This window comes from Thermobia domestica, chromosome 16 (genome assembly GCF_964235325.1).
Source record: "Thermobia domestica chromosome 16, izTheDome1.hap1.1, whole genome shotgun sequence".
Lineage (NCBI taxonomy): Eukaryota > Metazoa > Arthropoda > Insecta > Zygentoma > Lepismatidae > Thermobia > Thermobia domestica.
This window is the reverse complement of record NC_137469.1, coordinates 32,679,016-32,705,752: the sequence shown is the minus strand read 5'-3', so window position 1 is coordinate 32,705,752 and position 26,737 is coordinate 32,679,016. Positions and strand designations below refer to the sequence as shown.

At 34.6% G+C, this 26,737-nt stretch overlaps 1 protein-coding gene across 2 annotated transcripts in view; it reads right to left on the bottom strand.

Moving 5' to 3' along the window:
- Dscam2 (Down syndrome cell adhesion molecule 2) overlaps window positions 1-26,737 on the bottom strand; it is a 558,607-nt gene that overhangs the window by 75,014 nt on the left and 456,856 nt on the right. For both annotated transcript variants that reach the window (XM_081742257.1, XM_081742256.1), the window contains exons 12-17: window positions 14,585-14,761; window positions 11,572-11,719; window positions 8,932-9,080; window positions 5,677-5,808; window positions 3,413-3,713; window positions 1,271-1,443 (exon numbers count right to left, since the gene is read on the bottom strand). In XM_081742257.1, the coding sequence (XP_081598383.1) occupies window positions 1,271-1,443; window positions 3,413-3,713; window positions 5,677-5,808; window positions 8,932-9,080; window positions 11,572-11,719; window positions 14,585-14,761 (1,080 nt within the window). The remainder of the gene's footprint in view (window positions 1-1,270; window positions 1,444-3,412; window positions 3,714-5,676; window positions 5,809-8,931; window positions 9,081-11,571; window positions 11,720-14,584; window positions 14,762-26,737) is intronic.

Sequence of the window (26,737 nt, the reverse complement as noted above, 5' to 3'; positions counted from 1 at the left end):
TGGCCCGTTACTTCTGTTTCATCCAATAGAGCAAATACGAACTAGGGAGATTAGAGTCCCACTTATTCAAATCCCTTACACGAACTTTACGGAAGAATATTAGAGACAGGTTATTATAATTATTATGATACTGTTATCTATATATTAAAATACTAGGTTTATATGTTTGTGGTCAAGAAAAGTTTCTATGTTTGTGGGCAATTCTTTTGATAATGATATCTCGGTAAACCACAAGCTCTAAAAGGATACCGTTTTCACTGATCGATTGCAAATTTCGTGTAGATTGTTCAGTTCTAATTGAATATTTAAAAAATGACCATTATTTCTTTGTTAAATTTTTTAGAGACACATTGGAATTATTGAAATTTAAAAAAAGTAAAGCATCATATCCTACAAGTTATACATTCCAACACCACTTATTTGTATACGGGCTTAGTATATCTTTCAGGTGTTTGTTTCATCGCCAAATCATAATGAAAAACGAAGGATTACCAATTTCTCCAGTCTAAGATGAATTTTTAATGTTTGGAATGTTTTGCTCAATGAACACCATATATCACTGACATTATAAGTCATTGTGTGTGTAATGTATTTACTTATTACATACTGTATGCAAGAAGAAAGAAAACACTGATCATACATAAAGTAGAAACTCCAACCGGAAGTAGGCTCAAATCTTGCAAACATTGCGAGATATTGAAGAAATAATCGAAAAAGATCTCCCCTTTATGATACCCCTTGCCGATTTTTATCACGACATCCTTCACTTGTGTCTTCAAAGGAATATGACAGATGCTATGAGGAATGACAGGAGATTCATGCTCATATGTGAATGATTCGCTGTGTAGAGAGCGTAGGTTCAGTCTATTATAAAATAAAAAGAATTATTATTCAGATGACTATGAATATTTGATAAGACCAAACTTTACTGGAAAAAGAAAATTTATTGATAAATTGTTTATTTAAATGGCGTTGAACAATAAATATTGTAGTGAATATTGTTTTAAAAATATAGGAATAAGAGTGATAACTTATAATATAGGGAATCAATCGACATTACTTGGATGTCGAAAATGTGAAATACGAAAAACAGTGACAAAATTTAAACTGAACTCATGTAAAATAAAAAAATAAATAAATAAATAAATAATATTAAAAAATTACCAGTGACTGAGCGTTCGTCACATAGAGTAAACTAATTATTTGTAGTAACAAAGATCCTCATTATATAGAAGTATTATGTAAATTTGGTAACACATGTACAACTCACCATCTTCCAATGTTTGAGCAGAAACTGGTTCAGACAATGGTCCAGCGCCAACACGGTTAAAAGCCTGAATTTGAACGGTGTATTTTGTGAACTTGTTCAGATCTGTTAACATAAATTCTCCCTTCTCGTCACCTTCAAGCTGTACCGTTGTGTAGTTAAATCCAGAACCTGAGCTATAATACATAAAAACAGGGGTAAAATTAAATATTTTCTGTTTAATATATACTGCATAGGGAAAAAGGTTTATGACTGTTAGTATTTTAATATACACTGTACATAATTTAACTATATGTGAGTTCTATAAAGAATATTTATAACTAATAGAAAATATGGTAACGTATGCATCTTTACGCTCACTCTTTATAATATAAGAATGATTTTATTATTTATTTAAATAGCAATTACTCATGTATATAAATGAATAGGAAAAACATGGCAGTAACTCAGTACAAAAAATGGGAGTATAAATAATTTACTCACAAAACTTTTAATTCTTTTAGTTATATTAGCTCTGTTGGTAATCCAGAAAATCGACATTTATAATCGAAATTTATAATAACAAGCTAAGAAGGCATAAAAGAAGATGGAATGAAATAGCATCTCTGAAGGATCAGCCCGAGGAAGTTAACCATTACTTTAGCTAACGAAATTATTGTTTAAAGAGAATAGGAATCAGATAAAGAAGTGAAATAATTCTTGTATAGTAGTGGAACTTATATCACTGATCATATTGTGCTTTTATTTAAAGATCTTCATCCATGATTTAACAAAAATTAGAAATAAAATAATAATCAACTTTCATATTATTATGTCCCACAGAATGTGATAAAAGTTGCAAGTATAACTAAATAAATATCTAAAAGAAGCCGGAGAAATTAAAAGTGAATTGAACATTGGATACACAGCCATGTCTTCTGCGACTAACGTGATCTCCTCAGATTGGAGATGCAAGGGTTCAGCAAAAAACTGCTTTTTTGCTTGGGAAATTTTGGTATTTTTTGAATATTTCAGCTTTAGTGAAGAAATAACAATATTTCCCATCTTTCTTTTCCCTTTATTTATTTATTTATTTATACATAACATGAAGAAGCATTTAATTACTGTATTTTGAAGAAAAAATATTTATGAAGGTTCATTAGAATTGATTTGAGATCAATTTCTAAGTAAGTTAAATAAAGTCAAAGGATAAACATAAACACGTACACACACACACACACACACACACACACACACACACATATATATATATATATATATATATATATATATATATATATATATATATATATATATATATATATATATATATATAGATAGATAGATATATAGATATATATATGGATTTAGGGGGGGTGCAAATGTGCACGTGCACGTCCACTTCGTTGTAAATATACACTAACCAAAGCTAGCAGTGAGTTTTGCAAAATCAATAGTTTAAGTCAATTTTTTGAAGGTTGAAGGAAAAGAATTCATAGAGAGCAGATACTTAACATTTCCAAAGGAATTTCTCATTCACATCACAGATGCCTAAAGGCATTTAAAAACCTCAAACTTAATTCAAATGCACTGGTAGTTATTGGTGCACCCCCTTCAGAGAACTTTGGATCCGGCCCACGACCTGTCGACCGGATACACGACCTGTCAAAGTTCTATGTAATAGTATATATAAAATTGACATGTATTTAATGATAAGTTTGTAGTTCCCATACAAAAGACACTTAAAAAAATAATTTCTATTTGACAATTGTACCACAGCAACTATAGGCGTTTCTGGTAACAGCATTACGGAATAATTTTGAAAAAGCTTAAAAAGCTTAAAAAAGTATAAACGTTTACACGTGCTACTGAAATAACAAGGATCTTTTATCTATAGTTACTCTGTGTGTCTATTCATAGTTTTATTTATCTTAGTGATGTACATCTATGATAGTTGAACAGTATGTGTTTATTTTTAGTTTTTGTAACATTCCAAGTTTATTTGGATTAGGCAAAATTTTGATTTTTTTGGACAGTATCTTCGGGTGGGCCATATTCATGTTTTATTTTGCTGAATTCTTATTATTTTTATTTTGAAATCCTTTATAAAAGTAATCTTTGAAATAAAATACATTAAGATAGACAAATATTGTTTCCAAACCGTACCTTTCTTCTCTGTAACCAACATAGTATCCTTGTATTCGACCATGTTGTACCTCTTTCAAAGGTGGTAACCAAGTGACTCGTATCGCTGTAGAAGATATGGGCTGAAGAGTTAGATGTTGTGGGGGTCCTGCAGGTCTTTGAGGCTCAGTGGTCACCAGCAGCTCGGCACTAGGTTCACTACGACCAACTGGTCCTTCAGCCATTACACGAAATACGTATTGCGTCGCTGGCTGGAGATTTTCTACAAGGTAAGTCTGCTCAGATCCCTGTTGTTCCTGCATTAAAGCTTTATCCCATGATTCTAAGATAAATACAAACAGATTCTATCGATTAATTTTATTATGGTATAGTACTGATATCTATGTATAATACTGCTAAGTTTTGCAGTTACCCATTATTGCATTCTGTATTTAATTAATCTAAACTGTTTCGGTAATTTCTATTACCTTTATCAGTAGAATTGGGTAATTTGTTGACAAGTCATTTCACCTCTCAACATGTCATCCTGCATTTTTGCATATACCTAACTTAAGAATGAGGCCATAAACCTTGATGATCAAATTTGTTACGCATCATTCTTCATTTACACACAAGTGCAAGACGACATTTTGGGAAAGTGAAATGATTTGCCCATAAGTGATCCAATTTTACTGATGAAGATAGTAAGAAATATCGAAAAGATTTAGATGAATTAATACAAAACGCAATAATTGGTAAGTGCAAAATTCATTTTATCATTATTACAAAAATTAATCAATTTATCTCATTTAAGAAGTATGTCTAGTTATTACTACGGGATTACTTTTTTCTATAGTATACCATACCTTTAGTCAGAGTCGTCATTTGGGGAGGGCAGGGGTAATTGTACCCCTGAGTTTCAGAAACATATGTTTTTTTTTTTTTTTTTTTTTAATAAATTGTATACTAATATATTAATAAAGAACGTCAAATCCTTACGTCGGTGGGCAATCTTGTGTCCTCCTGGCAAAAACTGAAAAGATGCTACTGCCTTCAACTAATTCTTCCCGTAACAAAAGGAAGTATACCGTAGAAGAATGCTTCGTGTTTTACATAACTACATTATACCTTGTAGTTATTATAGTAATCAAAGAGTATATGCAGCAGTTTTAGTATTAATATTAATGTAATTAAAATCGTATTCTTCTTCCAAAACCCATAATGTTGTAGTTCTAAATACAGCATTTCTTTATTGTTGATTAGGTTGCCACCTCTTGACAAGCCTAAGGTGGGACATACTTATCTAACATATATAGATCGTTGCTTTCTCATACCCAAATTTCCACATGGAAGAATTTACTAAGAATAATATAAAGAGATATGTGCATTCATGAATAAAACTTGCGGTGAAAATTTAAACCAAAAACATGAAATCAGGCCGGTAGCCAGCCCAAACATGTAGGGGGCGGTAGAAGTTAGGGGAGCCGGATCCAACCGTATTATAGTTCATCCCCATATTTAGTTCACTTGCAAGCCTATAGTGAAAATTTTAGGGGGCAGTAAAAATTTAGGGGGACCCGGTCCCCCTAGACTCCCCTGGATACGGGTCTGCATGAAATAGACAACTCGTAGCGCCAACTTGCTGAACACAAGTTAGAAACTATTGAACATGCCAAACATGATTGGTGGTGATTTCAATGCAGCTAACGTAAAAAGAAATATTGATATCTTGATAATCATAGTACACTCGTGGGTCGAAATTTACAAATGTTACTATGAATTTCTGTCGCATATTTATTGAATTTATGAATAATCTGGTGTCCCACTATATAATGCACCCCTTTAAGGCGTAATTTGGTAAGTTGAAAATTTTCTTAAAATTCAAGATGAGAACCCTATTGCTGATGAATTCAAAGACACTGTCATACGTGGTTGATTTTATTGCCAGCAAAAGTACAATAGCGGTATATGAAAACTAGTATCACGATGTAGTATGTGCCTGAATGTGTATAATGAATGTGTTGATTGTACATTGATTAAATTTTGTAAATTAAATTAAAGTAAAGCGTGCAAATTCTGTATCATAAATCTTCCCGCAAAATCGTTTGTTGTTTGACACCAAAATGTTCTTACTATTTTCTGGACGACCATCGTATTTACATATTCTGGTTCAAAAATTATATTTTTTCCATTTCTTTCATGTTAAATGTTTATAAATATTAAATATTCGAGATAAACTATACCTATTCTCTACGGTTATCCATGTTAGAAAGAAATATATCTGGTTTAAGTTGTAGTACCCTTACCTCCGGAAATTTTATGCTGTATTATATACTTTGAAACAATGCTATAATCTTCTGAAGAGTGGCGCCATTGGATTTTAACAGCTCTACTGCTCACCATGGTGCTCTCCAAATCAGCTGGTGGTCTAGGAGGCTCTAGGAAGAAGAACAAGTAGGTGACTTAAATAATTGAATGTGGCTTGTGGTAAATAATAATAATAAAAATAAATTCTTGAAATCTTTTTTTTTCAATGATAATTGATATCTACATTGTCCAAGCTTTAAGATATATTAAACTCTGTATGAGAAAACAGTCATTACTAGATCATTTCGTGTCATCACCTCTGATAATCTAGAAAGAGAAAACGTCTATTTTTTTGGTAAAATTATACTGAATATTAATGCATATTATTATAACTAACTAACTCTATGGCTTAAGGTTTAATGCCGCATTTACAAAAGCTCTCCATTAACTTCTATCCTTAGCCAACTGGATCCAGTTTCTACTTTGTATTCCTATTTCTGCGACGCATATTGTTATAAATAAAGAAACCTCTGATTAATCATGTCTTTGAGGAATACTGATCCAACATTTATACACACGTTTAATATTGAAATCCACATTATCACAGTTATTTATAGATAATCATCGAATTGATAGGTAAAGTATGAAGTACTTCCGCTAGTACTTTCGATGCCATATGTTTCTCGTGAGTTCTAGAGAAAAATATTAAATATGAAATTTACAATGATTCTACTTTGTGTTGACCTATGAATTTTATAACGGAAGACAAAATTATAATTTTGGATTAAAAAATAAAATAGATCAAAGATAAGAGAAGTAAGGAAAAGTATTTTGTTGAAATAATATAAATCATACATCGGTCAGTGCTTTTCTTTTTTAAATAATACCCATACTGTTTACAACTGAAATTGCAATTTTCGTACCCTTGCACTTTCGTTGTCATCAGAAGTGACGAAAATACTTGAGTCATTCCTACAGAATATACCACTGGGTTGCATAAAAGCTAAAATGTTTGGGTGAGTAATGCACTTTAGATAAACACACAGTTCTTTTTTCTTTTCATTTCAAATATCATTCTACCTATTACATACGTTATCAAGTTATATATCTATACGAGGATTGCAAAACATGATATGTATATTTGCACAGGAAAATAAATTACAACCTTATGAATTAAATTTAAAATAATACTTTCAGTTCACTAGTGAAAAGGAAATATGTATATATACTGCTAAATAGGGAGACTTTAATTAAACCGTTATCAACTTTTTCAGGATATATATATCAATTTGAACAACTACCAGAGTGAAAAATTAGAATATGGCCAAGAAATAACGTCATGTTTTGCAATCCTCGTATAGATTTAATTCATGAGGTTGTAATTTCCTTGTCTGAATAAATATACATGTCATATTTTGTCATCCTCGTATAGATTTTATTCATAAAATTGTTATTTGCTTTTCTGTATAAATGTACATGTCATGTTTTGCCATCCTCGTATAGGTTTAATTCATAAGATTGTTATTTGCTTGTCTGTATAAATGTACATGTCATGTTTTGCCATCCTCATATAGATTTAATTCATGAGGTTGTAATTTCCTTGTCTGAATAAATGTACATGTCATGTTTTGTCATCTTCGTATAGATTTAATTCATAAAATTGTTATTTGCTTGTCTGTATAAATGTACGTGTCATGTCTTGCCATCCTTGTATAGGTTTAATTCATAAGATTGTTATTTGCTTGTCTGTATAAATGTACATGTCATGTTTTGCCATCCTCATATAGATTTAATTCATGAGGTTGTAATTTCCTTGTCTGAATAAATGTACATGTCATGTTTTGTCATCTTCGTATAGATTTAATTCATGAGGTTGTAATTTCCTTGTCTGTATAAATGTACGTGTCATGTTTTGCCATCCTTGTATAGGTTTAATTCATAAGATTGTTATTTGGTAGTCTGTATAAATGTACATGTCATGTTTTGCCATCCTCATATAGATTTAATTCATGAGGTTGTAATTTCCTTGTCTGAATAAATGTACATGTCATGTTTTGTCATCTTCGTATAGATTTAATTCATAAAATTGTTATTTGCTTGTCTGTATAAATGTACGTGTCATGTCTTGCCATCATTGTATAGGTTTAATTCATAAGATTGTTATTTGCTTGTCTGTATAAATGTACATGTCATGTTTTGCCATCCTCATATAGATTTAATTCATGAGGTTGTAATTTCCTTGTCTGAATAAATTTACATGTCATGTTTTGTCATCTTCGTATAGATTTAATTCATAAAATTGTTATTTGCTTGTCTGTATAAATGTACGTGTCATGTCTTGCCATCCTTGTATAGGTTTAATTCACAAGATTGTTATTTGGTAGTCTGTATAAATGTACATGTCATGTTTTGCCATCCTCATATAGATTTAATTCAAGAGGTTGTAATTTCCTTGTCTGAATAAATGTACATGTCATGTTTTGTCATCTTCGTATAGATTTAATTCATAAAATTGTTATTTGCTTGTCTGTATAAATGTACGTGTCATGTCTTGCCATCCTTGTATAGGTTTAATTCATAAGATTGTTATTTGCTTGTCTGTATAAATGTACATGTCATGTTTTGCCATCCTCATATAGATTTAATTCATGAGGTTGTAATTTCCTTGTCTGAATAAATGTACATGTCATGTTTTGTCATCTTCGTATAGATTTAATTCATAAAATTGTTATTTGCTTGTCTGTATAAATGTACGTGTCATGTCTTGCCATCCTTGTATAGGTTTAATTCATAAGATTGTTATTTGCTTGTCTGTATAAATGTACATGTCATGTTTTGCAATTCTCATACATGTAGATTTATTGATACTGGCAATGTATATTGTAACTTAATTGTTGTCTAAAGTAATAAATAGTTATGAAAGAAATTATTATTTCAGTTTTCACATCTTGCTGATTCAGGAAAAAAGCTCCAGTAAAACCAGCAATCAGAAGTAAAGCTCTTGTTTCCTAGTTTCAACAAGTAGTTCGTGTTCAGAATTTATGTGCAAAAATTGCCGTGCAGTGTCGGAATAACGAAACATACACATAACAACTACAAATAAAGTTTTACTTTTGAAAGAGTTCCTCTCTGAATACTTTTATAGATTATGTTCTATTGGTAGTCTGTATAGATTTAATTCATATAGTTTAGAATTTTATTATCTCGTATCTTACACGTACAGATTAAAGAAGAAGAAGAAGTCAGCAGTTTACCTTGTACTTGAAGCTGGTGTAATTGTTGATCTCTGCCATAGACATTGCTTGCGTGACACACATATCCACCGCTATCCGAGGGTAATGCATGATTGATGTGCAACTTAGAAATGATACCGTTCGAGGTAGCTTCTTGTTTTACTGACATCCTGGATACAATAATGAGAAACAAAGAAAGAATGAGGGGCATATGTAAAAATGAAATTGTGAATACATAAATCGTTCTGACTTCATTGATTGTGATGTTTATATAAAGTCGAGTTGACTAAGAGGTCACTTCGTGGTCGAAATGTGCTTTCTGTCCATGTGTTCCTATGTTCTTGTTTCTAATTAAAAAAATAATAAAAAGAGTAGTGATTCGGTAGTTTGGCGGTTTAAACAATGAGTTCAGTCTCATATAGCCTTTATATTGAAAAGAGATGTTAAGCACCAATCAACGAAATCGGTTATGGTTAAATAGTGTTACGGGCTTCTATGGAGGAGGAGGATACTTTAAGAGCCTTTTTTTAAAAAATACCTTTGACTTGGTTTCTATACAAGCCCTTTTTGGTTGTCATCATTGGGAAAACTGTTGCAAAGCATTACAGATAGCTTGCCAATTTAAAATATTCAAGTTTATTTTTATTTAACTTCCCTTCGTTTAATATTACAGAGTAGAGAGAGTTTCATCATTTAAGTTTATGTAAGAAACAGCATTATGAAATTGGTACTCATTTTAAAAAAATGCCGACCTGTGTATGTACACAGCGTTACACTTCCGTAAATCCGGTCCAGAATATAATGCATTTCGAAGATATAGGAACAAAGTTACAAGGGATTGAAAATGTGATGGTTTTAAAAAGAAAACACCTTAAGTAAGTAACACATTCACTCATGTACATTGTTTTCAATAAACTTAAAAATATCAATTTACAGCAGTTTGATATCTCAAACCGTTCTGGTTATGTTTATTTGCTTTCTGTGATAGTTTCGGTGCACGTAAGTGGTACCGTACACTATTAGTCACCCATGGTTAGTGTTTTATATACTGTTATTTATGGGCCAATATGTATGTGAGCTCTGTGATTTCATTATTCTTCTTATATTAAGCTATTGAGGATAATAACAGGAGCGGCACTCGAAACTATATCTCTGACATGCACACATACATTGGCATTGTAAATATACTATTTATTTAAGAAAACAATTATCAGATAATTTATTTCATTTGGATTCTAAGATTTTATGCCCTGTTTTAAGCATACAATGTGTAAGTAAAATTGATAATTCATGCACGGATTAAATTAATAATACCTATTACTGAATAATTTTCTGGGGAGCTACGAGGGTCATCCAGAAAATAAAGACTGTTTAATTATACAAAATTAAAAACAGAATATTTATTGAAAAAAAAATCTGTCGCATACCTGAAGCTTCTTTCATTTCTCTACATAATCCCCACCTTCATTTAAACATTTGTTGTATCTGTTCAAGAGCTTCAGAATTCTCATGTTATACTCTTAAGCCGCTAGTTTATTAAGCCAATCTGGTCATTACGTTCTCCAACTCTTCAGCACTTTAATAACATTTACCATCCAGAAACTCTTTCAGCTTAGGAAAAAGATGGAAATCGCTAGGAGCAAGACTCGGAGCTGCGCGGCGGAAATGGGCGAACGTTTTTTTTTTTTGTTTGAATACAGTGACCACCTGATTTAATGAACTGGCAGCAGAAGAGTATAACATTTAATTCTGAAGTTCGTGAAAAGATATGATAAATGTTTAAATGATTGTGGTGCTTATGTAGAGAAGTAAGGGAAACCTCAGGTATGTAATCGCCTGGATTCTAGTCGGGTTGCTATTCGTTTGTCAATTTATTTGTAATCGCCTGCATGTACATGTAAATAGAACGTAAAAAAAAGAGTTGACGTTAATTTTAGTCCACTGGCCACCACGCACAAAACATTGCGATAGCTCGACTGTGGGATCATTCAGATAACGAACTGCTAAAGCGATGTGGCTGGCGTCGCCCTGGTGCTCAAGACACCTGGTGTGTGCTTTGGGGTCACAGTATTTCCATAAATGATTGGAGAATACACTTAATTCAGTTCCAAATAACCACAGAACATAGATTTTGCATATTACTAAGTTAGGGAGAAACACTGAGAAGCTTCGTCGCTCACTGAAATGTTCTCACTACAAACTAACGTTTTAGATATATATATGAAAAAACGATAAAAGACATTTTCGTTCAATTAAGTGAGAAAGAAGCAATTCCCACCAAAGAAAGAACTTATTTGTGTCGCAGAATAAAGTATAAACCGAAAAAAAAATAATTACTGTCTTTCCAAACTGTACAAAGCGTTCACAAAAAATATTCTATAACCTGGTGACGGTTATAGGTATATAACTGAATTGTTTCCCTCCCAGAAATATTATGTTTTAAATTTTGCATAATTAAACAGCCCTTACTTTCTGGATGACCCTCATATTTGCCAACACATATAAGATTGTTAAAATCATCTCCTCTGAGGAAAAGATAAATCGCATACTGCTTTATAGTTAACATTTTTAAAGACGAGTAACTGCTCGTGATGAGTAACTATGTATGAATGATAGCTTATATTGATCCAGTAACATTAAATACTGTTAATTTGCAATTACCTGTAGTTAAAAGCAGAGTTAAATATCTCTTTTCCCCTCATCCATGTAACGTTCAAAGGTGAGTCTCCAACAACCTCGCATCTAAGAATCGCAGAATCCCCTTCTTTCACTGTCACCAACCGAGGTTGATTAGGGAAGTAGGGAGCAGCTGAAAATAAACAAAATTTATTCACTTTTAATATTTACTTGTTGGTTTAGAGTTTAACACTTTGAACACCGAAGACGTACGACAATGATTATACAACTAAACGTGAGACCTGTACAAAATTAACTCTACTCGGAAATCAAGTCCGGGTTTCCTGCATAGAAGGTAAACATGTTAACCATTTAGACGAAGGAGTATAGTAAGTTAGTATCAATAACTTACTGTGTAGTATAAGAAGTGGTAAGCCATTTTTAGACCATTATGCAATACAAAGTCCTCAATGCTCACGTGGGCCCGCATGTATTTTTACTAATATGTATTTTTATATGAATTTTAATGGTTATATGTATTTTTTTTTATGGATATAAGATATTTGGCATAATTTGAATTCAATTTGTATTAAAAATCCTCATATATGCCTTCTTTGACCCTTGTCTGCAACCAGACACACATCTGAATGGGTCTCCGCAGAGTTACAGAGAAATCGGCGCTCTTGATACAACATGGTCTCTTTCGTAGGATGTTCCCTATTACATTTGAATAATCGATTGGAGAACTATAACGTGAAATGTAACTTTGAAGAGCGTAACAAAGAATAAAACTATATGGTTCCAAACCATGGATTTGGTACATCATAGTCGCTAGGTGGAATAAGAAGATTTACAGTGGCAACACTGACGTCGATCTTCAGACCTGAACTTTCACTCTCATATATATGACAGTATTTCTGATAGTTGGAAGTGTATTAAATGACAACGCAGATTCAAAATTCTCCTAAATGAAGTGCGCTAAAGACGGTACGTGACGATTCGAGAGTTGCATTGGAGCCTACTCGAGATATCGAGGACTACACATGGTTTTCCGAAATGATTGTCGGGGTTTCATAATTAAATCTGGGTGTTTGGCACAGTTAACGAAAGCGCATATAAGTGTAATATAACTGAACAGGTTCTTGTTCGTCATTTGTTTCAATATCTGTTTCCAGGTTATACCGCTAGGCGACAGTTGTGCAGCGTGGCTGACATTGTTAGTGAAAAGGCTTTTTGTGTCCTTGAATATCCGTCAGAATTGTGCAACGACATTTTCTTACATGTTATAGGAAAGATGCGCCGTCTGGAAATTCTATTAGAAGGTGGTACGCACAGTTCAAGGAAAAAGTTGCATTGGCAAAGCAAAAGCAGAGATAAACCTTCAGCGTCTCAAGATGTTGTGGAACGAGTTCGTGCAGCCTACTTACGAAGCCCGAAGAAATAGATTGCTGCTGGAACTTGTAATTCAATGTACAGCTTTATGACGTATTCTATGTAAACGTCTATCCATGAAACAAGTCTCACTCAGATGCCAATACCTGACGACCGCCATGTACAGGAAAATTTCTGTGCTGATATGTAGGTGTTCATGGCCAAGAATAACAATATTTTTCCGAGATCCTGGCTTTTACAGACGAGGCGACATTTCATGTAAGTGGAAAAGTAAATGCACACAATGTGCGGATTTGGGGAACGGAAAATCTGTACGAGTTTGTTGAGTTAGTTCGAGACTCCTTAAAGTGAATGAATATTGAACTGTGTCAAGAGATAAGGTTTACGGATCCTTCTTTTTTCATGAAGGAAACGGTTACGGGATTCATTTTCCTTGATATGTTGACCGGGTGGTAATTTCATCAACTAGATGAAGATAGTAATACTTACTGACCTACATGCACATTTATTGTGCACAACGAGATGAGATCATCTTGAACAGAAAAACTACCACCAATAGCGTCATTTCAGATTTTACCAGGGAGGGCCAAGATTGTCCACTGACATAAAAGTTCCACATTTTTCATTAGTTTATTAGCATACAACTTATTAATACAAGGGGGCGGCAATTGTCCATTGTCCTCTTGAAATGACGCCACTAGATTGAATATAGAAGTGATGATGACGGCAAACTTCTAGCATGGCCGCCACGTTTCCCAGACCTTTATCCTTGCGACTTTTCTCTGGACCTACGTAAAAGATGTATTTTACTATTCTCCATTACCGCGTACAATTGACGAATTAAAGGCGTGCATAACCAACACCATCCACAGTGTTATACTTGACATACTTGGCAGCGTATTGCAGGAAATGGACTACTGCATAGATATCTGCAAAATTGCCAAAGGAGAGCACATTGAACATTTGTACCTAATAGTTTACAATCAAACTCGGTGAGCTATCTGAAATTTTCTGACATTCTCATATTTGTATGTGTGTATCTTCATTATATAAAATATAGTGCTTGTTTGTAACCCCATTAATCATTTTGGAAAACCCCGTATTTCACGAAGCTGTGACACAATGTTTAGATATATTATGTACAAAATGGATGCTAAAAAATTGACTGGCGAACACAGAAAGAAACGGATCAGTTACACATTTGATCGTAACACAGAAAATAAAAGATTCCGTTTCTGTACAACATTATGACGGGCGATGAAATATGGGTCTGTTATCATACTCCAAATCCGGAACAATGACCGCTTCAAGAGTGGCATACGCATTCCCCTTCATCGAAAAGTTCAAAAGAAGGAGGCGTATGACGTTCGTTCTAGAAGCTGATACCACGACTGAACACAAGTGCTTTGATACTACTGGTGGTGGAAAAAATACTACTGTAAGTTATATCTATATCTTGTATTCTTAGATATATTGTAAAGTAACAGTTGCTACACATGTATAAATGGGGAGAACATACTTTTCGCACATATCTCGTATATTGCATCTACAATTCATCAACAACAGAACATATATAAATGATTTTTAAAATAATAATAATAATAATAATAATAATAATAATAATAATAATAATAATAATAATAATAATAATAATAATAATACTTACAATTTACTGTAAGATGAACAAGTTTCCCAGGAGCTGTACCAATTCCATTAGTTGCTTGACACAAATAGTAACCCTCTTCACTTTCCTTAACGTTCTGCAGCATCAAAGAGCCGTTGCTGAAAAATTTCACTCCTGGAAATTGGCCTTTTATTTCCTGATATTCACCCGACTTCCCATCTGGAAAGAAAGAAGCAATTATAATTATTTTGATGGGTTAAATTCCAATGATAATGTTATCATATTGGTAGGCAGGCTGAAGTTGATGCAGTTGACCAATCTTCAAAAGCAAAGTGGTTTGTGAATCAAGTTTGTAAACCTCATGGTGGAATGTCAATTACTGGTGGTTTATGAAAATGAAGTCTAGAAGTTATGTCTTATAGCTTACCTGGCAAGCGGAAGTATTCTTGGGAGCAAACCTTCAAGACACTTCCGAGGTAATATGGAATGGAAAGTATTGTCTCCTTGATTGACATCATAGCAGTGTTTCCAGGGGCGTCATTTCAACCTTTGCTTGAGAGGGGCAAGAGCACCATCGATAAAAGACTTTCACGTTTAGTACTAGAGGGGCAAAGGGACCGCGGTGGCTCAGTGGTAGAGCGTTCACCTCTGGTGCTGGGGGTCTCGGGTTCGATCCCAGCCCCCGCCAAGTGAACTTTGTGGTGGACAAACACCGTTTGCGTGGGTTTTCTCGGGGTTCTCCCGTTTCCTCCCACTTTCTTCATTTCATTCATTACTCATCATCACCGTCTCCTTTAGCCTAACCGGCATAAACGTTGGACGTAAAACTCAAAGATTTCATTTTTCCCAGGGGAAAATCCAGGACCGACTTCTGAAGGGGGCGGTGGGTTGTCATACTGCTACTTACAGCTACTTTTAAGAGCTTCAAACTCTGGGATGGGTTTTATTTATATACATAAAATAAGAAAGCTTTCTCTTCTGGGGGACGATCGCCCCCTGGATCCCCCACTATGTATTCCTCAAACTCTTGGGGAGATAATTGCCCTGTCCTCCCCCCTAAATGACGTCCCTGAGTGTTTCTGGTCAAAATTAAACAACAATCATATGAATATGCTGTAATGTTTTACCATCGTGACATAATGTATATAATTCCATAGTTTCAAAGACATGTCATATATGCTGTGGACATTATTCATGAGAATGTTTCCAACTCTGTCAATTTTAATATTTTGATTTTGCGCTTTGCATTCATAAAATGACGAAAATGAGGAAACGGTTAACGCTTTTAAAGTGAATTTTTGAACACAGTTGTCAGTTTGGATTGACCTGCGTTTTTATCATCACACTTTGCTTGCAGTGTTTATTCTATGAGAGGAAACGGAGTTTATTTTTTCGCAGAGAATACTGGCTGATTCGCTCTTGAAATGACTTTTTAAGAAATTTGTTCACCAAATCTCCTTTAAATAGGGTGTCACACAAAAGGATTTACAATGTTTGAACTTTAATAACTCGAACTAAAATAAACAAAACATATTTTTTAAGTCACAAAGATGTTCAAAGTATCACTGATGTTCAAAATATTAAATATTGTTCTAAAGTGGAATTTGTTCAAAAATGGCAGCAATATATCGTTGGCAACGTTGTGAAACAGACCGACAACCATGTGATAGAGTTTCCATTGGAATGGATTTACAGGTATCTTCACGTTTCTCATGGGATCCAGTATACGTGGTTTTGTGGCGTAGTCAGTTTTTTACAGAAGCTCTCCACTGCCAAAAAAAGTCTCATTCAGAAATTGCCGAACGTCTCGATGGTAATGTGGTGGTGCGTCGTCTTGTCGAAAAAAATCTTCATTTGGAAATAGTTCATTAACAGCTGGCACAATCCCCCCCCATCAGGATTCTGCCACCTACAGTCGGACAATTTGTCCATGCCGACCAGATGCCGCAGTCGGATTGCCGACGCCGGACGCCGGCGTCTTTCAGCGCAATTTTCGACCGGGACGAATAGTTGCATTGCCGAGGAGTCGGCAAAAAGGCAGAAATGAGCATTACATGCGCTGGCGCCGCCGTCGGAAAGTTGTCTTGCTGAGCAGTCGGCAAACAGCCGTAAAGGCGCAGTAAATGTGCTGGCGTCGCCTTTGAAAAGAGGCCGGCATAAGGAGTCGGCAGAGGGTCGGAAAGAGGCCTTTCCGACTGTTTTGCCGACTGACTTTCGGCAACAGTCGGCAAAGGGCATTTTATTTTACGATTTTCGATCGCTTACCGCCTCGGCAAAAAAAAATTTGAACAAGTAGATCGTCGTGCCGCCGCGGACGGGTGCCGGCTGCCTCCGGCGGTCCGCCACTGTCGACGGCGGCAGTCCCTCTTTCCGACCGCGACTTCCTGATCCTGTACCCTACACTTATCACTGTTCCATCGTGTTCTCCATCCTCCAGGAAGATTAACAGCTCGTTCTTCCATAACATGGGGATTATCTCTTGCCCAGTACACACAGTTTTGGTGATTGATGCTTCCATTCAATTTAAGTCATCTCATTAGACCAAATAATGAAATCAGTCAACTATTCATTATCGTAAATTCATTCATAAAATTTAAAACGCCTATCCGAATCCTCATTGATTGTGTGAAGTAATCTGGGAATGTAGGGTTTCCACTGTGCTTGCTTTAAAATGCGGTGAATATTGGCTTTTTGCTTACACATAATTCACGCGAAGCTTGCCGCATGGACTTCTCACGAGATCTTGTGAAAGTTTGTAACATTTCTTGCACTCTCCTCTTTCCACTACTGTTTTTTCTCTTGTCACACCGTTCCTTCTTCAGTTCACACACAGTTCCTTCCCTCTCAAACTTGTCGCGTAATTTCGTATTTGTTGCACGTGATGGTAGCGTAGTATCAAATTCTACCCGCCATCGTCTCTGCACTTCTTTCATGTTCTCACATTTTCCAGAAACACTTTAAAATCTATTTTTGCTGCTGAAAGGAAAAATTACCAGCAATATTGTCAATTACTTATCGCTACTGGCAACAGGACTAAAAATAGAAGAAAAACAAAACAAATGAATGAGAAAGAAAACATAAACAAATGAATGGCTACACACAGTAGTCATAAGAGCGCCAAAGAATAATAATTGATCAGGTTATCTTTAATACCTTTTCTGTTTTTAATATTCAAATAGTGTAAACTCCTTTGTAGAACACACTGTATTTACCATGTCCGTTAGTCCGTCCGACTGTCCGGGAGACAAAAATCTCGAGAGCTATTGGGTCGAATCATCATCAAATTCAGTCAGAATTTGAAGATTAAAAAGCTAGGAATCGAGTTGATTTTTAGACCCGATATTAAATTTTAAAAAACGTGGTAAAAATTAACCACTTTTGGATTGAACGTTGATCACGAACTGTAGAGCAAATAGATAGACAAGTGAATTTCTGCAATCGATTAAGTGTTCCAAAAATACATTGTCTCCATCATTAACTCTTTACTTAAACCGGAAGAGGTTGAAATTCACTACAACTTCTAGTTTCAATATTGATCTAGAAATACAACAAAAATAATAATAGATTACGAGAAGTATTTTTTTTGGAATCGATTTACCGTTCTAAGAATAGATATCATATATTCTCTTAACTCTCTATTCAAACCGGAAGTAGCACACATCAACCACTTCTGGTTTGGACATTAATAGACATAGAACCAAAGCTGTAATAGATAGCAAGAAACAGTTCCCTGTCATTTAAGCGTCTCAAAAATATATTCCATTTCCACACTAATCTGCCTATTAAAACCGGAAGTGGCAGAAATGTACCACTTCCGGTTTAAACGTTGATCTCTTATAGAGTTGATCCCTAATAGGCTGAGAGAAGGTGTTTTCTTTAATCGATTAAAATTCACAAGGATACTTTTTATTTCCATTTTTAAGTCTCAAACACCGTTTCCCTTGGCCTAACGGACATAATCATGGGAATTCCGATTTCACCATACTACCACTTCCGGTTTGAATAATAATTGAAAAATATCACACCATTAAAAACCAAACTCCTTCACGTGGTATACATGTGATATTGCTACTTGTTCACATTATCAGCACTGAAGTTGAACTATGTTTGATCATTTCATTTTGAATCAAATACGCATCATAAAGGCATGTGAGAAGAAAATTCAAAAATTTTCCATAAACCTATTCTTCCGTGCGAAGAACGGACACTTCAGTCAATGTTATACAACAAAACAGTTTAGTATTTTCTTATAGGCCAAATATCTACAGGTTTAAGTTTATGGTGTGTGAAAGTCTATCGTCCGGTTGTTAATTTTTTATGCTACATAAATGATCTTGGATATTAACATTGAACAGTCTATTAAAAAAAAAAAAAAAAAAAAACTTCGCTGTCAGTAATTTACGAAACTTCTAGAGAAAAGTGGCAGGGAAAACGTGTAAAGCTTTCATTTTCCTCTTTCTGTCTTTCATTTGGGTTCTATTGCTGATCGGCGTTAATGCAATTCAAGTCTAGCATTAAAACAGTAGTTCTAATGTTTTTTACAGCCACGGTGTTGACAAGGAGCACCAAAATCCAAACAAGAAAACAAGAAATAAAACTTTCACAAGGCAAGTACTAGAGGATGGGATAAAACTTTCCTCCGCTAGAAACATTTGTCATTTTAAACTTTGAACATTTTGTGTTTAGATAATCAAATATCTGGAATACTGACAAAAAAAAAAAAAAAAATCTCGTCTTGAAATTTTCATATTCTGCAGAAAGAAAATGTCTTTGATTGGTTGATTTATATTTACATCCTTCGTCAGCAGCAAGGCTATATAGAAGGAGACCCTCAGTTTAAGTTCAGATATGAGAGGCTATAATGTTTTCGATGTCGGAATGCAGTTAGTAGTGGATAGAAAATGTGTATCTCAGACATAACTTTAAGGAAAATTGTTGCTATGTGTGACATTACGAAAATAGTTGGAAACTTGATAGTTATGTTAACGGAAGTCGTAATAAAGTTATCTGAAATATTTAGAATGGAGTAGTGGATTAATCTAGATGATTTATGGAATCCTATGTGAATTAAATAAAATGAAATCTTTAAGTTTTACGTCCCACGATTATGCTGGATAAGCTAAAGGACACGATGATGATGAGAAATGAATGAAATGGTGGAATGAAGAAAGTGGGAGGAAACGGGAGAACCCTGAGAAAACACACGCACTCAGTGTTTATCCACTACAAAGCTCACTTGGCGAGAGCTGGGACCGAACCAAGGACCCCATTCACCAGAGCTGAACGATCAACCACTGAGCCACTGCAGCCCCTATGTGGATTAAACTAGATGAGTTGTGGAATGCTATATGGAGTAATCTAGATGAGTTATGCATTTTAAGTGGATTAATCTAGGTGATTGATGGAATTCTGTGTGGATTAATTTAGGTGATTGACGGAATCCTGTGTGGATTAACCTTGATGATTGATTGAATCCAATGTGGTTTAATCAGTGTTGGGTAAGTTACTTGCAAAAATGTAACGCGTTACAAGTTACTTTACTTTCTCTTAAAATGTAACGCGTTAGTAACACGTTACTTGCCCCCAAAAAGTAACTGTTACTTTACTTCGAAAGTAACGCGTTACTAACGCGTTACTTTTAGGTCCGAAACTTTAAAAATGTGAAAAAAATATGGCTTCATTTTTCCGTACTACTATTACTATCGCTATTATTATTATTATTATTATTATTATTATTATTATTATTATTATTATTATTATTATTATTATTATTATTATTATTATTACTGCACGTTCTGAATCGCTTTATGTAAATGCAAGGACAAATTTTTACTTGATATATGAACATTTTCATATAATGTAACATTGATAAAATGCCATACTGCGTTACTCGTAGGGATGGACACGAGCGAGTTTTCTTTGACACTCGATTCGACTAGAAACAGACATCTTTGAGCTCGACCCGAGAATTCGACTCGAAAAATTTCCTCCAGGTCGACTTGAATTGGGGTCGAGTTTCGAGTCAACTCGAGCCAAATCCGGTGTGTAGTTTCGAGTACATTCTTCAAGTATATTGCATAGACAGTATAATTATTATCAATTACACTACTACAACTTATTATAATAATAATTATTATAATTATTATTATTATTAATAATAATTATAACAACAAAAAGAAAGATAGGCGGTTTGTATTTGAATACTAAAAAAACTAGTTGATTGCCAACCTCGGTAGCCGTGAAGTCTAGGAGTCAAGGACATTGTTCACGAGCTTCTAAATTTGGGTTGAGGGTTTTGAGTATTCGGGCTCGAGCCAAACACTGTTAAAAGTTATAGGGCACTGGCCAGATATCTTCAAAACTGCTCGGCCTGGGTTTAGAATTGTCAATGACTCGAGCAGCTTGGCTCACAGCTCATTCACTATCGACCCGAACCGAGAAGTGAGCCGAGCCAACAGCTTACAAAACCGACTCGGCTAGAGCCCTCGGCTCAGTTGAGCCGAACCGAGCAAATGGCTCATCCCTACCAAGCCAACTCGAGGCGATGGTTCACCCCAAGTGAGCCGGCTCGAGCCATCTTCTCAGTTGAGCCGAGCCGAGCTGAGCTTGTTATAAAAAATCTCTTGTGGTCTCGCTATCGAGACGAGACTAGATGCAAGTAGTGTCCCCTCTCGTGAGCAAAACTAAAAGTATTCCATATTACTGTTTAGCTTACATTTCTCATGGCTTTCAATTCCAGTGTAATCAGGCCATGATTTCAAGGCGACTTAAAACGAACGAGCCATTTATCAAACTCGACTGGACTCGAAAATTGACGCGAAAAACTGAATCAGCTCGGAACTCGACTCGAGGATATTACCCTTGACTTGACTCGAAACTCGACTTGAATTCGAGTCGAGTCGAGTTTTAGCTTGACTCGTGCTCATCCCTTAGCGTTAGAAAAAAATGGTTGCTTATTATTCTGCTAAACTAATTATATAATAATAACAATGTTGTTATGTAAAATTAAAAATAAAGAATATAGAGAAACATTACACTACTCTATAATCAACGGGACTGTAGGATAAGCAAACTGATCTGAAAGAACTCCAATATTACATACCATCAGCAAACTATTTTCTAGTAATAAAGTAGGCCTGCTCATCAGAACACAGTTTATTCATATTAAACCCTTACTGTAAATCGTTAATTATGGCACCCTAGTTGTTGATAAATATTTTCCGCCGGAGCACTTCAGACACTTTACTTTTAAATTCTGTCCACCATCATCCTCAGCTCTTAAGAAAAAAGTATTCTTAAGAGTTGAGTAAAATGTTCGAACGGTAAAATATTTTCGTTCTACATCTTTATAAAAACAACACCAATCAAAGTAAAATAGACTACCGGTATCATTGCACTTCTAGTTCACTCACTGAATGTATTGATTTGGAGCTGTCAAAATCTACGACAAAATCTTCCGGGTGCTTGCAATCAGTATACGTGATTTCCCTAAGGTTGTCCTCATCTTCAAAAAACAGCAAGTGGCACTACGAACTTATCTGTTTCTCTGTGTGTCTGTGACTGTTGGTCACTGACATAGGTAGTTCATGCTCGATTGTTTCATTCTGAGAAATTCACTTACAGGAAAGAAACATTTATTTCCGAAAAAAAGTATACATATATTGTAGTTACTCATCCGAAATGTAACGCGAAAAAAGTAACGCAAACTAGGTACGTTACTTAAAAATTTGTAACGCGTTACCGTTACAGTTACTTTGGAAAAAATGTAACGCGTTACTAGGAAACGTTACTTAAAAAGTAACGCGTTACAAGTAACGCGTTACTTGCGTTACGTTACTTCCCAACACTGGGTTTAATTTAGTCGAGTTATGAAATCCTACGTGTATGTAGATTATTTTAAGTGAGTTATGAAAGCTGGAATGGATTAATCTAGGTGATCTATGGAATCCTATGTAGATTAAACTAAATGAGTTATGGAATCTTATGTGAATTAACCTAGGTGATTTATGAATCCTATGTGGATTAATCTAGGCAGTTATTGAATTCTACGTAGTTTAATCTAGGTGAGTAGTGGAATGCTATGTTGATTAATCAAGGCGACCTAGTGAAAGTCGGAATGGGTTAATTCTGGAAGTTCGAATAAAGATTTCATACATGAACTAAAACATATACATTTTTGTTTGTGATCAATTAGAGTACTTACCAATTAAATACGAGTAAATAATAAGAATAAATCTCTCTACCATAGTAATAAACACAGGAAAAGTATATATACCTATATCAGAAACTTCATATAGGAATGGCACGTGCCCTAACCATTACACCAAAGATGAGGGCCTGAAGAAAATATATGAATTCACTATTGCTTTATATTGTTTGGTCTCCCTTCCTCAATGACTCTTTTACCAATAAAATGTGGCGCATCCCTTTGCTAGCAGTAGTGTATGAATCTGACTTTCAATCAATTCTATACAGTTCAGGACCTTTAAAAAGGAGGAAGATAATTTGAGGACATTCTGTATGTTTGCATTACGTAAGTAACTTGGCTTTTACAAGAAATATCTAACATGACAACCTAAAGAGTAAGTTAACTTAATGTGAACATACCAACTCCATTTGACTGTGAATTGAGAAGCCTGATGGATGAGTAATTATCTCCCCAGGCGCGAAGAGAAGCTTAGACCGAAATATTTACTCTCAACGCGGCGCTTCTCCTTTCATTCTGCTTGAGATCTTAAAAGAACATGAAGAAAATTGATGCTAAGAGAAATTGTATTTTACATCTTTCAAACACCCCAACTACCATTCATCAATTTGGTTCTTCTTCTCCTCTCGTTCTTCTTCTATTTTAACAAACTTTAATTACTGAAAATGTAATTTTACGCTGTCTATACAATTAAAAGCTGTTGCTGTTAATTAAACTATTCGCTTTGACGTTGAAAGATGTAGCCTAGCTAGCTGTTGGAAGGAACGAAGGAAGAAAAAAAATAAAGCAATAAGTAAGCAATATAAGCGCTCACTAGTGACATCTGGTGTTAGCGTCCTTTCTTACTAAAATAGATGAGAAAGCCGTGATGCGTACATTACGAAAGACAAAAATAAATGAAAAACAAAAATCAATAGTATTCTTGAACGAAATTCTTGTACTCTTTGCTTTATATAACGATAAGACAGTGCTTTAAAAATGAAAGTTCCTGGTGGTTCCGGTGCGACCTTTCATTCTAAAAAGCTAATTATGCATCATGTATTATATTTATGATGTAAAATTGAGCTGAATACATTTATCAAAACGTATAAATTTACCTGACATGTAATCTGGATATTCTGAATATAATTTAATAATACAATTTTATTATCATTTAATGAAAATAATAGTAATAATAAAGTCCAAAGATGAGACATCTGAATTGATAGATTTCATTAAGCTCAACAAATTGATATGGGCTAATGTAAATCAGTGATGCCAACTTGGAACATTATAAAATCCCATCTCGAAAGACAGAAATTTCCATTTGGCTCTTAAATTTCCCACACAATATACTAATTACAAAATTAAGCTCCTTCGTGGCTAAGCGGTTAGCATACACGCCTTTGGCGTGGGAGACCGGGGTTCGATTCCCGGCGGGAGCTCATGTGGTGCGGATTCTACGTTAATCAGTAGGTAAAAAGGGATGTTGAACTCAAAATCAACTCAACTAACTAATTACAAAATTTTCAGTTTATAAAATATTAAAAATTGAAACTACTGTATGCCACTTACTTTCTTCAATATTTGAGAAATTTTTTCGTAAATTTTCGATCTTCCAAATTCCTAATACGTATTTTCCTTAATTAAAAGAGACTAATGAAATTGTTGATGGAAACAAGCACATTTTGATGTCAAAAATTTATGATTTCCATCAGGCTTCATTGCCGTAATGTTTTACTGAACGTTATGAAACTAGACTAACTTCATTCTCCACTTAATTGTGTGTGGGACGTTTTAGAAATTGGCTATTTCTTGTTTGATAATTTACTTTCTTCCGTTATGATTCTTTTTTTGTAAACGTCAGGGTACAACTAACGTTCCTTGTTGCTTTTTTTTTTTTTTTTTTTTTTTTTTTAGATTCGCAAGTTCCTACATAAATCACTTTCACACTAACCCTAACAGCACAAGATGTGCTAGGCATGTGTCATTTAAATGTCCCAGCTACTTTTTAGGTACCCGACATTTGGCACATATGATATTCATGTGCTAAGTATGTACTTCAGCTACCTAAAGGTTTAGATACTTGAAAATATAATGAGATTGTATTTGTAGTGTTTAGGACTTCCTGAGTGCGAGTGCGTTTTTTCTCCCCTTCGTTGTTCATGATGGGGTAGCATACTTAAAATCGTGAATTTTAAGATTTGCTCCTTCTGGAGAAGAGGGCGGAAATTTATGCCATTTTACGGGATAGCAAATTACCTATGGCCGGTCCTGTTCACGATTGAACTTTCTTTTTATTCTGCTGGAACATATGGTTTATTTATTTATGTTTCTGAAGTAACAAGAATATACCGTTAACTATTCAATCATATCTATTGCTTTTTATGTCTTCTAACGGTATCACCCATACTACTATCAGTGACGAACATTATCATAACAATGACGCAAATACTACTTGTTGATTGACGTTTAATGATGACATCATCATTCACATATTACTTGTGAAGGAACGAAGAAGCTTCCTTTAAATTTTGCTTATCCATCCTGTTTCCATATTACAGCCTATATATTGGTCACAACATTTAAGAAATCAACCAATAATGTTAAAGTTCTCTACGTAATTTTCCAGGAAGCATTAAATAAAGGGTATCTACATATTAGTTACATAAATGTAACCGTTGATTGTGGAGGCTGTGTATTACATATAGAAATGTTTCATACAGCTATAGGCGGACTCAGGAGAGCGAAGGGTCGTTCATCCCCACCAGCGGCACAGGTACCAGTGTTACAAAAGAGCAGTGAGAAAGAGAAAACTGAGAATTTTAATTGCCTCACTCCGAACCCTCCCAGTGTCCGCCCCTGCATACACTATATCTTAAAGCTGTCCCAGTTATAATCGACCTCTTGACGACAATTCAGTTGAATCACGCCTGTACCGATAGTGGCAACTGTTTGTGTTATCTGGTAACGCAGACGGTTGACGTTACTGAGAAGAGGAAAAGAAATACACATTCTTTAATGTAACCCCGGATGGAGAAATCCAAGAGATTAATTCAGGCGAACGAGATGGCCAGAAAATTGTTCCACCACGAATAATTTACGTCAACACTCTACGATTGAGATAGGCAGTAACTTCATATGGATGAATATGCCCGATCTTGTTGGAATATTTAACATACACCTATGTATTGATAAAATTGTGGTATTAGATAATTCTCAAGTATGCAGGTATGATATGCCAGTGATAGTGGAATCAACAGAAAAGAATGGACTCTAAATTTTGTTCACGCGTGAGACACATTTATCTTTAGTGAGTTCCGTACATGCTTGATCATGTGATGTGAACTCTCCTCGCTCTATAGACCTCAGCGCTGGTGTGAAATATGGCTTCTTCACTAAACACAATTCTGCTCAGGAAATTATCATATAACGAACCTGTTCACAATTTCCCCATAAAATTTAGTTCGATCTTCTTTGTCACTGGCACTTAAAGCTTACAAAATATGTAATTTGCATGATTTAAATTTCGGCTGCAATACCTACCCAGACGGGTGCAACTTGCAATGATGGGGTTTGAGATTGGTAAACTACATGCAACATAAAACGAGATAATATGCCGGTTACAATATTGTATGGAAATTTATTGTAAGTAATACGTTTTCTTCGCAATTAACACTATTTTGCAACAATAGACACGCTATTTTAAGTAATCAAATCAATATTTGTCTTTATACTTGTACAGTTCATAGTCTAACATAAGCACATGACATCATAATTTATTTGATGACGTATTCTTTGAAAAATGGGGACGATATAGACAACAAAAAATATTTCTTTGACTCGTAAATATGTCACACCCTAAATAAACCAAACCTTTAAAAAAATCAATTTAAAAATACGAATATTTTAAATCCGAGAAAGAAAAGAAATCAATTGAATTCTGGAAAAAGAAAGTGCGATTTTACTTTACCATGTCACCATACTCGTATATACGTAGAAGAGGAAGT